This window comes from Protopterus annectens, chromosome 1.part0 (assembly GCF_019279795.1).
Source record: "Protopterus annectens isolate FY-2018-M chromosome 1.part0, PAN1.0, whole genome shotgun sequence".
In the NCBI taxonomy this organism is placed as follows: Eukaryota; Metazoa; Chordata; order Ceratodontiformes; family Protopteridae; genus Protopterus; species Protopterus annectens.
This window is the reverse complement of record NC_056725.1, coordinates 371,098,590-371,112,045: the sequence shown is the minus strand read 5'-3', so window position 1 is coordinate 371,112,045 and position 13,456 is coordinate 371,098,590. Positions and strand designations below refer to the sequence as shown.

The 13,456-nt window shown below is 39.4% G+C and overlaps 1 protein-coding gene across 5 annotated transcripts in view; it reads left to right on the top strand.

The window, feature by feature from the left end:
• The window catches only part of ADAT2 (adenosine deaminase tRNA specific 2), a 649,106-nt gene that overhangs the window by 182,700 nt on the left and 452,950 nt on the right, over positions 1-13,456 (top strand). For 4 of the 5 annotated variants that reach the window (XM_044060135.1, XM_044060149.1, XM_044060143.1 and 1 more), the window contains exon 2: positions 13,212-13,316. In XM_044060135.1, the coding sequence (XP_043916070.1) occupies positions 13,212-13,316 (105 nt within the window). Of the gene's footprint in view, positions 1-12,481; positions 12,640-13,211; positions 13,317-13,456 lie in introns of those variants that run through there. The other variant, XM_044060153.1, reaches the window with a different exon arrangement.

Here is a 13,456-nt window from a genome sequence, read left to right as displayed (position 1 = left end):
CCATCTCACAACAGATTATAGATGTATTTACAAAATTTAATGCAAAACAGTTTGGCTACACAAAAGGGGTGGTAAATTGTTCTAGTGACATCCAGGTAACCCCAAATACTGGAATAAAATTAGGTTGTATTGAAAAAGAACAGACCAAACTGGATCCAAACAAAGCACAGGGAGGACATAGAATTAGTAACAATGACCTGAGAACACTTCAGCAAGAATTTATAATACCATTATACCTATTATTCACTAGGTCATATAAATATGGGGGAATTCCTCAAGATTGGAAGCATGCACTTATTAAACTTGTTTTTAAGGAAAAGAGGAGTAGGACAAACTCAGAGGTATGTAGACCCTTAAGTCTACATTCATGTTGTGGAAAAATAATGGAGAAGGTAATATTGGATAAGTTATTCTCAGAACTGGATAGATTGGGACTTGAAACCATATATCAGCATGCATATGTTGAAAACAGATGTATTACCACCTGTAACATGATGTTTTATAACAATATAATAGCAGCTGTGAATGAAAAATTGTGGTGTAATTTATATAGATTTAACTTCAGCATTTGACAGGGGCATGCACATAACACTGATCAATAAATTAGTACAACTGTATTGATGCACTCTTGATAAGATGGATACCTGCATGGCTTACATATAGGACATGGCAAATATCATACAGCCACTGGATAGGCGAAATCCTTGGTTACAGTCAGGGTGTTCCACAGGGCTCTGTCCTAGGCCCTACTTGTTTAGATTGCATCTTTCAGACCTCACTTTTTCATCTGAGGTGTTCTACAGTCTATACGCAGACAACCAGAAATTGGGTAAACTGATTACATGCGTTACAGATAAGGCATGTCTGCAAAATAACTTGACTAAATTGATAATTTGGGCACAGGAGAATAATATGCTGATAAATACATCAAAAACTAAGCATATGAGATTTGGTAGGCATAAACTGAAAGGTGAATATTTAATACAGAGCACAGTGATTGGAACCGTTAACTCATTTAAGGACCTGGGTATATGGGTTAATTCAGCTATGAGTTTTTCTAATCATATCAACCAATTGGTCTGTGATAGTTCTAGAACTGTAGGTTGTATAAAAAGATTTATAAAGTCTAGGAAATCAAAAATAACAAAGTCATTGTTAGTTACATTAGACACAAACTTGAGTATGGAATAACAATAAGTTAGCTATATAAGAAAACAAGCATAAGTAAACTGGAAAGAGTACAACAGAAATATACCAAGGGTATCCATGGATGTGAACATTTAAGTTATTATGAAAGACCAACATATCTGAAATTGTGCAGTGTCTCTTACAGATATCTGAGAGGAGATCTTATTCAGGTATGTAGGGCATTTAATGACAACTACCTCTGGAAATGTTTGGGGATAACAAAATGTACTAGAGAATTGTTAGACAACGTATGTGGAACAGGAAGCAATTGGTCAGATGCCATATCAAGATATTTTGGAGCCTTCCATAGGAAACCAGTGTAAACGTTCATTTGAAGCTAGACAGCAAGGAAGGGAACAGGAAACTGGAAACTGATGCAGTCAGTGTTGAGAGGAGTGATAGGCCAGTGAGTTCCCAAATGACAGAACAACAGATGACACAGGATGAAATTGAAGAGAATGTGCCACAGGAAGATGCTATAGAACTTTCTATAGAATGCCTGCAGGAAATGGAAAACAAGGGATGTGCCCTCAGTATGGAAGAAAATGAGTTAAGAGAAGACTTGCTTGATTTAATAGACAAAGACAGTTATATCAAGATCAATGAGAGGAATAGACTGCAGAAGGTTAATAAAACCCCCAAAGTCAGAAGCTTGATAAAACAAATGAACACAGTAATTAGGACTGTCCATAGAGATCCATGTGATATAACAGATGTAAACAGAATATATTACTGTGCTGCTAAATTAATAATTGATTCTACCACAGGAACACAAGATAGTGAGGGGAAAGAGGAGGCGAAAGCGAATACTGTCATGGAAATATTGAATAGAGAAAACTATAAAGCAGCTAAGACCAGAAGTGTCATTATTAGAAGGTTATAGAAGAGGGAATAGATCAACAAAAATACTAAGAAAGATAGATGTGATAAAAGCAATGCACAGCATTAGAACAGACCAGGATCTATTATGCACTATTGGAGATAACAAACTAAGAATTTCAAAACAGGCAGAAAGACATCTTTGCATGAGGATTTAGCCACGAGTAAGAACTATTTATATGCGTACCCTGAACACACACCACACTGGTTAACAACAGGAACAACAATGCTCTTAAGAGTGAACCTGCAAGCTACCCTAAAAATTATAGACCAATAACTTGTTTTCCGACGAGGTATAAACTATACACGATAATTGACGCCGACAGAGTTTATAGTCATTTACAAGAAAACCCAATTATGGCAGTAGAACAAAAGGGCAATAAAAGAAAGTCATATGGACCAAAGGATCATTTGTTAAAGTTATAGTGGGGAACTGTAAGAAGGGGAAGAATCCAAGTATGGCATGGATTGACCACAAAAAATATTTGATAGTATCCCACATTCATGGATAAGAGTGCTTAAAAATGTACAAGAAACACCCTACACTGATTGACTACATTACAGTAACCATGAGTGGCAGATCACTTTGCAATTAAGCCATGATAAAGGACAGATCATTATCCTAGGGATAAAAATTCAAAGGGGGATATTCCAGGGTGACACTTTGTCACCGTTGCTATTCTGCCTTGCCATTAATCCATTAAGCTGTTTACTTAACAGCTTAGACCATGGCTACAATTATCTCCTAGAAAACAACAAAGTCTAATGACTTCTCATCTTCTCTTTGTCAATGATTTAAAACTGTATAGCTCATCAATAAATAAAACAAACTAGGAGCAAAACAATGAAGGATAGCTCATCAGATGAGGAACTGAAAGAGCAGCTGCAGGTTGTCAAAACTTTTGCAGATAATATTGGAATGTCATTTGGTCTTAATGAATGTGCAAAAGCAACCTTTGAAAAAGGGAAACTGCCGCACCAGGAAAACATCAGTTTGGGACAAGAATGTGATATAAAAGTACTAGAGCAAGACGGAATGTACAAATACTTGGGAATTGATAAAGGATCAGCAATAAAACATGAACAAATGCAAATAAAATCCAGTAAGGAGTATTTTAGAAGACTTAAGTTAATCCTGAAAACAGCATTGACATCTAGGAATAAGATCCAAGCTATAAATCAGTTTGCTGTTCCTGTCCTAACTTATAGTTTTGGAGTGATTGACTGGCCCCAAAAAGTGTTGGATAGATTGGATATTAAAACAAGAAGGATGCTTCATGCTCACCAAATGTTTTATAAAAATCATTGTATACCAATATTATATATTCCCCATTCTGAAGGAGGGATATGGGGCTCCTTGAAATTGATTACATGTATAGATCTGCAATCGTGGGACTCCACACATATCTACTGACCTCACAAGATCCAAATGTAGTGAAAGTTTTGAAACATGAGTGGAGTCACGAGTGGAGCCTCACATGGTTTGGTCTTTGGTCCTCTCCTGTTTGGTATCTACTTCTGTGAAGTCCAGGCCAACACGAAGGGACACTGGCTGACAAAGTTTGCAGATGATTGCAAGTTGGGAGCTATTATTAATTCCCCAAGTGATGTTGACATCCTGCAGAAAGGCCTCAATGAGACCAATGACTGTTGTCAGCAAATAGTGTCTTCTTCCCCTTTAGGAAAAACCCGGTTCCCTTGAATTACCACATTGATGGTAGTCCACTGAACACAGAAAACGTTATAAGGGATCTGGGAACACAGGTTGACAGCAACCTCTCTTTTGACCACCACGTTGCCACTGCGGTCAGAAAGTCCTCCTCTGTGGCGCATCTCATTACAAAGGGTTTTGCATCTAGGAAGAAAGTGGTCATTGTCTGCCTCTACTCTCCTCTTCCCTCATTAGGCCAATCATTGAGTGCAATGCCCCATTTGGCATGTACCTCACTAGACCCCTGCAACAACTGGAGAGGCCGCAAAAGTAACTCACAAAGAGGATCATAGGCCTTAAACACTTGTCCTATATGGACAGACTCAAAAAACTCCAACTGTTCTGTCTCATATCGCCTACTTAGACGCGATCTCTGCTTGACTTACAAAGCCATGTCGGACCCAGCTCAGTTAGAAATGCTACATATAAAGACATCCCAATCACTCTGCACCACACACTCCAGAGAGCTCATCCTCATTACCACAATCAACAGAACATGCTGGAGAGACAGGTTCATAACCCAGAGACTGCCCATGCTATGGAATAGACTTCCCATACATGTCAAGCAGAGCACCTCACTGGCCCTCTTCAAGAGAAATCTTGATGAGTGGATGGGAAATAGAATATTCACGCCTGGGATCACTCCAGTGGCTCTACTCGACAGAGGCACTAGGAACTAAGGTTGGGTGGCACGATGCCAGGGTAATCCTATGGGCTAGGCTTGTAAAGACTCCAGGGCCATTAGCCTACTACACACCTATGAACCTATGAGGAGAATACATCTAAGGTGATGTCTCTGCTTAATTTAGCAGAAGCATATCGACGTCAAGCAGGAATGGAAATCAAACCAGAAGTAGATAAAAATCAGACAGCAACTGAATGTGCTAAAAAACAAAAGAAAGAATATAAGGTGAAGGACCAGATGAGAAGGCAAGAAATGTGGAAAAAACATAAATATAGTTGCAAGTATAGAACACTTTTGGAAGAGCCTCATGTTGATCAAGAACAAACGCAGGAATGGTAGTAAAAGTTTTGAAACATGAGTGGAGTCCCACACGGTTCAGCCCTGGGTCCTCCTATTTGGTATCTACTTCTCTGAAGTCCAGGCCAACACGAAAGTACTCTGGCTGACAAAGTTCGCAGGTGAATTCACAACAAGAAATGAAGGTCAATATTGGCAGCTCAAGATAGTGGGCTTACGTACACGCTGGTGAACATGTGGGAGAAACAGACATATGTAGGTTTTGTAAAACTGAATTGGAAACAGTCACACATCTTATTGCTGGTTGTGATGCACGAATGGCAGAGGGACTGTATACTGAAAGGCATAATAATGTGGCGAGACTGTTACACTGGAGACTATGCAAACATTATGGCATCGAAGTGGCTGAAAAACACTGGAAACATGAGCCACAAAGAATCATCAAAAATGATGGTTTATATCACATGGGATCACCCAATACCAACAGCTCAAAAGATAGATGCTAGAAAACCGGATGCAATGGTCCAAGAAAGGAAGACAAAGGTAGCATTGATCATTAAAATTGCCACACCCAGTGACTACAGTGTCTTGCGTACAGAGAGAGACGGTCATAAAATACCTGGATCTGCAGGCAGAAACGAGAGCCATGTGGAAGAAAGATACCCAGACAGTTCCAATAGTAGGAGGAGCAACGGGTCTTATAAAAAAAGTATTTACAGTCATATGTTTTCATATAACACCGTACAAATTGCAGAAGGAATCATTACTGGGCACATTGCGGATGTTGCGAAGAGCACTTTTGGCTGACATCAAAGAGTGAAACAGTACTAATTTCATGAACTTTAATCTTTCTTTGACTTAGAAATGGGTGCCATTCCCATCATGGTATTAGAAACCCAAAAGACTTGGAGAAATTAAAAACAAGATTCTATAGGCGTAAGAAGTGTACTAATTGGTTCTCTCACAGAGTAGCTGATGCATGGAATAGACTACTAAATTACATTAAAGCAAGTACTAGTTTAAATATTTTTTAACAGCCTGGATACTTATTATGGGAACAAGTGTTTTGGTATATTGGCAAGCTAGAAGGACATTAATGCCCATGCTTGAAATATTTGTATGTATGTATGCATGTATGTATGTATCTCTTTGCTGGATGGATTTGTTTCTTCTTGCATTCTTCCTGCCTCTCCCAAATCTTTACCAGATTGCCTTCTATTTTCCTGTTCATATTCCGAAACAATAATCTGTTCTACCTGATCTCATCATTTCTTCGTCTGTCCCACAGTGTGCATCCTACCACCATCTGAAGCATTTCATCTGCAACACATCTAGTTTCCTCAGTTGCTCTGTCTTCATTACCAGGTTTCTGTATCATACAGTAGTACTGATCACATCACTGGTTTGTATGCCTTACTTTTCAGCTTCTTTGGCATTCTTGCATCTCACAGTACCTCCGACACTGTACCAGTTGGTTGCAGCCCCTCTGTTAATAGTTTTGACCTTCTTTGACAGATTTACCTGCTCAACCACCCCCCAGATAATTGAAGCTGTTAATCTGTTCCAGTATTTTGCTTTCCATCTGAATTCTCAGTTTCTTCTGATTTCTCCTATTTGCTGGTATGACAGTGGTCTTAACCTATACTCTGTTTCATCCCATGTGCTTTGAGTTTTGTCCATTCTTATATCATTTGCTGAAGTTCATGTTTAGAATCTGCTTGTGATGCCACTCCATCTACATATACAGTAGCTTTGTTAATCTATCCTTTCCAACCTTTGCTACTGTAGTTCATCACTAGTATGAACAGCAGTGGGTTCAGAACTGAACTGTGATGCACACCTACTCACACTCGGAACCCCTGAAAACTGTTCATACTTGTGTCCACTGGGTCCTTTTACATAGCCTTCACTGACTGTCAATGTTTACAGGACTTCTAACCATCTCAGGACTGCCCAAATCACTTTCCTTGGGACCTCATATTGTGCTTTCCTCCAAGTTTAGGAATGCCCAGTTGGACTATTTCCTCATCTCTAGCTTCTTCTCAATTATCTGTCTCAGTGTTAACATTAAGAAGTAGCACAACTGACCCAATCTGAACCTAACTGCTTCTCTTCCATCTTACTTTCTGCTACTCTGTGTATTTATCAATCACTCTCTTCAGCACTTGCATGCAGTGTGACACCTCTATATTGCCCACAGTTGTGAATGTCCCCTTTGTTTTTGTACACTGGCATCAGAATGCTTATTCCCCAGTCATCTGGGATGTGCTTTTTTTCCCATACTGCTATGAGTACCCTTTGAAGCCATTTCTCCCCTTACTCACCCAATATTTCAATCATATCTACTGTGACGACCTGTCATCTGAGCCTACTGCTTTCCATGATTTCATTTCCCTTATTGCTGTTCTTACTACTTGCAGCCAAATTCTAATAGAGAGTTAAAAGCTGACTGTTTGTGGGGGTCAGAAGATGCAGCAGGAACACAAGGATCCAGTCCAAAAAAAAAAAAAAAAGCTATTGAATTAACCAGTATCCAGAGATGAGTGAGCAGTTTATTTCAGTCTAAAGAAATAGCAGTAGTGAAGGTGTACTAGCAAGAGCAGCAACCCGTGCAGGGCAATACTAAAGAAACCACAAGTGATGACATCTGCAGAGCAAAAATTATCCCAGCCCTTAGTCACAACAGAGTGAAGTCAAATTATATACTTAAAACACTGAAAATATTATACAGAGTATGATCGCTGTTAAAACTAGATTAAAAATTCATGTGTTGCTTAAGGTCTTATGTGCAACTCTGTAACATCCTGCTCAAAAACAACAGCCAGTTGCTGCCATCTTTGTGGTATAATTGAATGGATAGTGAGTGAATTGTATATGTAATGTGTATTCATAGTCACACAAGACATTGGTCCTGTCCCTGCAATACCCCATAGTCGTTTGTGCTGCTACAGTGATAATTTCTGTAGCATTTGTTGTGGTATAGCAGTAGTAATATGGGTCTGTGAAGATTGCCTGTTTGACACTGTGTGTTTGTGTTTATGGTTTACCTAAGGTTGAGATGAAGACATACAGAAGAAGCAGCCCACGTTTAATTATAGCATCATACTGACCATCTGTGATGTTTTTAGAAGTATTATTCTTACTAAGCGATGTAATAAAGCCCGGTACATTTCCCTGAACAATGTTTTATGTAAATGTAATCTTGTTTTGTAGAAGAATAGAAGGTATAACACCTGGAAAGCACAAATGAATGCAAGTGCAATATAGACAAAGACCCTGTGCCCAAATTAGACTTGACAGAAGAGTCAGTGAAGGTGTGTAGAAGGTAATTCTGTAGCTTTGGGAATTGGTAGAAGAAAATAGGTTGACCAGCAGAGAAGGAATGACTGAATAATAATAGATGGCATATGGGACAGGCAGAGAGTTGACAGAATTGGAAGGGAAACAAACCAGCCAAAAAAAAAAAAAAAACCTGAAATGAACATGTGGGCCTGATCAGTTTCCATGGAAGTCCTCTCAACTGTACAAATATTTGCAGAATGTCCAGATTTTTGCCTAATATTTTTGGTGTGTTCCTCCTAAAATCTGTACCTTTCTGGCAAATACCTGAGGATTGAAGTCATTAAATAATGACAAACATTTGAGTTTCCTTCAGAAAATTCATGCTAATGTAAAACCTATTATTCTATCAACTATCTAAATTTGTAAGAGCAATATTTAAAATCTGTCCCTGTTTGTCCCCCATCATTTTAGGCTTTGTCCAGATTTTTTTCTCTAGGAGGTTGAGAGTTACAGTGGAGTGAACAGTGAATGGGGTAGGAGGGGTTATTAGGCGGTTTGTCAAGATGAAGTGGGGAGGGAAGGCATTGTGTTTCGCCTTTACAAAAAAATCAACAGTTTCGCAAAAGTCAAAAACACTTTTCAAAGTTTATTTCAGGTGCCTGGATTGCTTGTTGATTGAGCACACTGTACTACTTAACACAAGGTGGCAGTGTTTGACATTGTATTACTTTTTCTAAAATTAAATTCTCTTGTTCTCAAATGACATATGCACAGGAAAGTAATATACTAAATACTTAAACAGTTACTGTGATGCCAGAACAACAAGTTATTGCATGGAAGAGATCAGAAACAAATCTGAAACAGTTGATGGAAGATGCATATTGATTAGAAGAAAAATTAAATATCATGATGAATAAATGACTGCTGTAGTAGCAACCAGGTGAAAAGTACATAATAGAGCTATGAGCGTATATAATTAGCATTGTAAAAATTGATAAAAACACAAAAGAGAATATACGGAAAAAATGTGGGGGAAAAGCATAATCTTTTGTGGGGAAAAAACATGATCTTTAAAGTGGTAACGTGAGTAAATGTAATGGTAGTGCTCTTCATAACTATGTAAACTGTAGAACTCTAATAAGTATCATAACTGATTTATAAAAACCAGTAAAACAATATCAGATAAGCGTAGATGGAACAGATGGTGCTTATTTAACTGTAATGCATGAGTCACTAATGATCAGCACTTTCAATCAGTGCATGTAGCTTGGAAGATGACACACTTGTATCAGGGGCAAGGGAGTTCTAAGGCTGTGGATTCTGTTCCCAATTCAGGTTAGTGGATTAATGTTCACTAAGTATTGCAGCATGAAATAGATGGGTGCTGCAGTCTTGTGGTGCTTCTGTCAAATGACAAGTTAAACTGAAGTGCTATCTGCCTGAATTGTTTGCAGTATTAAAGATCTTGTAGACACATGGATGGGCAGTCAGTACTGCCTCCATCCGTTGGAACCAGGGGCTCTTTCACGCCTTCCCTCCTGAATCCCTCATCACAAAGACCGTACTGACTGTACTGAAGTCATTAAGGAATTAGGCATATTTTAATAGCCCTAAGCTGGCCACAACAAACTTTGTTCTCCCAGCTAGCTCAAATGAGCAAGGCAGGCCTACTTATTCTGCCTATCTGCTGTACTTTGTTAATGCAGCAGGACAGGTCCCTGCTCAATAGCAACCTTGAAAGTCTCAACCTTGATACATTCCTGATTTCAATCTAGTACCTCAAATGTACTTATTCTCACATACTTCGGAAACCTTAAATAAGAAAATCATATTTAGATAACTGAATGGGGTTCTCTGGTGTGGCAACTGGCACATCAACTTTCCTTTGATGATCTCTGTCTTCAGTAGTTTCAAAAGTGTATTCTCAAGGGTTAGCCTACACATTTGCCAAAGACCATTTATGTTGGCTGCTTTGTGTATTCCCAGCAGAAGCTCACAGAAAAAGACATCTTAATCTGGCATACATGCCTTGGCCCCACCAACGTTAAGCTCTGCACTTGGGATATGAGTATGTGCAGAAATATTGCCAGTATTTGAAAGTGTGATCTTCAGGCTGTTGCTGGGAAACAAGAGTCAAAGCTATGGTAGAAGTCTGTAATGGCTGCTTTGATAATGGTCTTGCTACTAACTATTGCCAGAAGAGGAACAAATGCACAGGTTAGGTCACTGGCAGGCTGATGAAGAAAAGGTTCATCTGGGAGTTGTCTTTAGCTGCCTACGTGTGCCTCCATCTGTTTTCTGCATTAGAAAAAAGTTTTACAGCTGTAAAGAAACCCTCTAAACACCACCCAAGGGTCCCTTCTTTCCACCTTTAGACATGAATTTTGTAATTGAAAATTCACTGTTCCTCCTTTCGAACTTCCCAGCTCCTTCACACTGAAGGGCTGCTTGCAGATAATCCTCCTTTTGTTGGCCTGCATTTCTACCTGGAGTAGTAGGTCTTAAGTCCTTGATGTTTAAAGAACTGTTTTCTTCAGGGTGAGACTCAAGACCAACCTTTTCTTCATGCCTAAGGTGATGTCAGATATTGTTTTAAACCAGACTGTCTAGATGAATGCCTGTTTGTACTAATGCCCAGAATAAACAGGAGCTTTACTTGTCATGGATATGCATAGCAGGTCATATACTACAGCAGTAAACTTAGGAATTCAAGTCGTCTTACAATCTTCTGCTTCATGCCAGGTAAGCAGGCAAACAAGCATCTAAATAAACTGCTTGCAGACTTGTCACCTTTTCTTACGCACACCGTTGGAAGTCTGTTGAAGACAAGGGCAACCCCCACAGTTGCAGTTTTCTATAAGAATGTGTCAGCCTAGAGCATTTGAACTTCTGTTCATATGTTCTGCAGACACTCAGTCCAGGAAACAGAATTAATTTTGTATCTGTTGTATTAAAACATGCGCTGTAATCCTCTCGAGTATGATGCTTTCTCTTCCTGCATTTGTACTATGCTGTGGTTAATGTATTTTACTGCAGCAGTAATCCCCATGATGGACATTGAACTGTTGTGAGAGGGTAATCAGGATAGCTGAAGATGTTCAAATAATGCATCATTGTTGTACTAAGAGAGCTTCCATCACCCTTATCCCCCTTGCTTTCCCTTCTCTGCTGGCTTGATGTCTGGCAGGGATAGTCTTGCATTTTTAGATTATTTTAGATGTACTTTGTGTATGTTTATTGGTGTAGAGATGTGCTTACCTGTCCTGTAGAAATTAGTTGTCAGGCTACACTGTGGGGATCTTTAGTGACCCCTTGGATGTTTCCATGTAGGTTCCAGGCACACTTGGAGGTTTACTCCAAAAAGAACAGAAGATGGCGCAGTCTGTCCTCTTAACAATAGCTAAGATGAGCTTTGCTTCATGCTGTCATCAATATGAGATAATCATTACTGCTCTGGAGATGCCCAACTGCTCAAGAAGTCATGGCAGAAGGAATGACGCCTGTCTATGACTAATCCCAAGAATAAGGAATTTTAATTATCCTATTCTTATTCAAACATCTGCAGTTACTGTGGCACAATAGAAAGTCTTTGGAGCTCACCTCATTTGTCCATACAGAAACGTACACAGGATCTATTATGAAACCCTGACTGACAAGACACCAAGGAACCACATCACAGAATGCAGATGCTTAAATACCAAAAGTGTGAAAACTCCATCTATAAGCATCCCATGTACCCCCCCCCCCAAATAAGTATATATCAGCTCTACTATAACACAAACATGATGAAGGGAGACCTTTTCCAAAATTAAGGAATCACTGAAGGTGCATACTAAGAAACTTCCCAACAGAGGTTTCTGTGGAAACCATGCATTCTCTTCCTTGGTGTTTGTGATTGGGCACTTGATTCATGGGTGCCTAAACTTAACCACTCATTGTCATGCCATATATACGCATTGGCATGTGGCCTTACACCAGAACTGTCTCTGAAAACTTGCAAAACTGTCCGATTTTATACTGGCATGCTCTGCTTTCCAGAAGTTTCACTGTGCCAGTGATTTTTCTATTTTATACTTTGTGGACCAGGTTAGTCCCTCTAGGCTAGTGGCCTCTTTTCATGGAGTCTTGGGTTGGTAATTTGGCCAGGGCATTGGGGAACATCCATTCTGATAGGTGGTGTCAGGTCTTTTACATCCATCTGTGCTACCATCAACTGAAGCAGATGGGACTTCTGTTTAACATATCATCTGAAGGATGGCACAGTCAAAGGTACAGCACCCCTGTTTAACATATCATCTGAAGGATGGCACAGTCAAAGGTACAGTACCCCTGTAATGCTGCACTACAGTGTCAAAAGTCCAATAATCTGCAGCTTTCTTCTCTTCCAGGTCCAAAGGCATGTGTGCTGTCTGAGCCACTTGACAGTGTGATGGAGAAAAGCTGCCTGTGAAGGCTGGGGGAGTAAATCAGGTTTCAGTACTACAGCAATATGCAGACCTTTGTTGTGGGAGAGCAGACGCCTGCTGGTACTAAATACAAGAAGACAAGGAGACCAGCCTACTGACTGCGCTGCTCAAGATGAGGGAGAACTTCCCAGGTTTGTACCACATTCTGTGTAGAACATTGCACAACTTGTCACAAAGTCATAAGTTTTTTGCAAGTTAATGAAAGGTTTTCACACTGAAATCTGGATATAATGACCTATCAAAACATTTTCATTCAGATCTAGAAATGTGCATCAAGGAGCGGCTGACTTGTTTCTGTGGAGTTCTAGTAAGACTGCTTACTCTGCTCTTTAAACAATCTTATCCTGTCCACAGTGATGCACTGTTGCACTTTCAGAAGTTTGGGTCACACATGCTGAAGACCAGGATACATGTATGGTTTGAAAGTTTTCCTTTAATGGCCATTTTTTTTTTCAAATACAAGATCCTGTCTTCATAAAGGGCTGGATACCGAGCTCCATCCATGTTTCTTTCCACAATGGTAATAGTATGACAAGCATATTGCTTGCTGTATGGTAAGGTGAGGCTATTGAGTTGAAAGGTAGGAGAGGTATGTGAGAAGAATATGCAAAAACAGAAATAAGATAACTGTATTATGTTATTTTCTTCACAGGCAAAAGACAAAAAAGAAGAAGATAATTATAATAATCTGTTTTCTTTGCAGGCAAAAGAAGCTTTGAAAAATGGAGAGGTGCCTGTTGGTTGCCTTATGGTGTATGAAAACATGATACTCGGACAGGGGAGAAATGAAGTCAACGAGACAAAGAATGTAAGTTAACAAACAGCAAATTGTTGCAAACAATGTAGGAAAATATCTAATATACAAGTGGGTGAATCTTTTTCTCTGCATTTTGGCTGCTGTGTATTTTAACCAGAGTAAGAGTCATAATTAATAACTGCGTTGGTTAG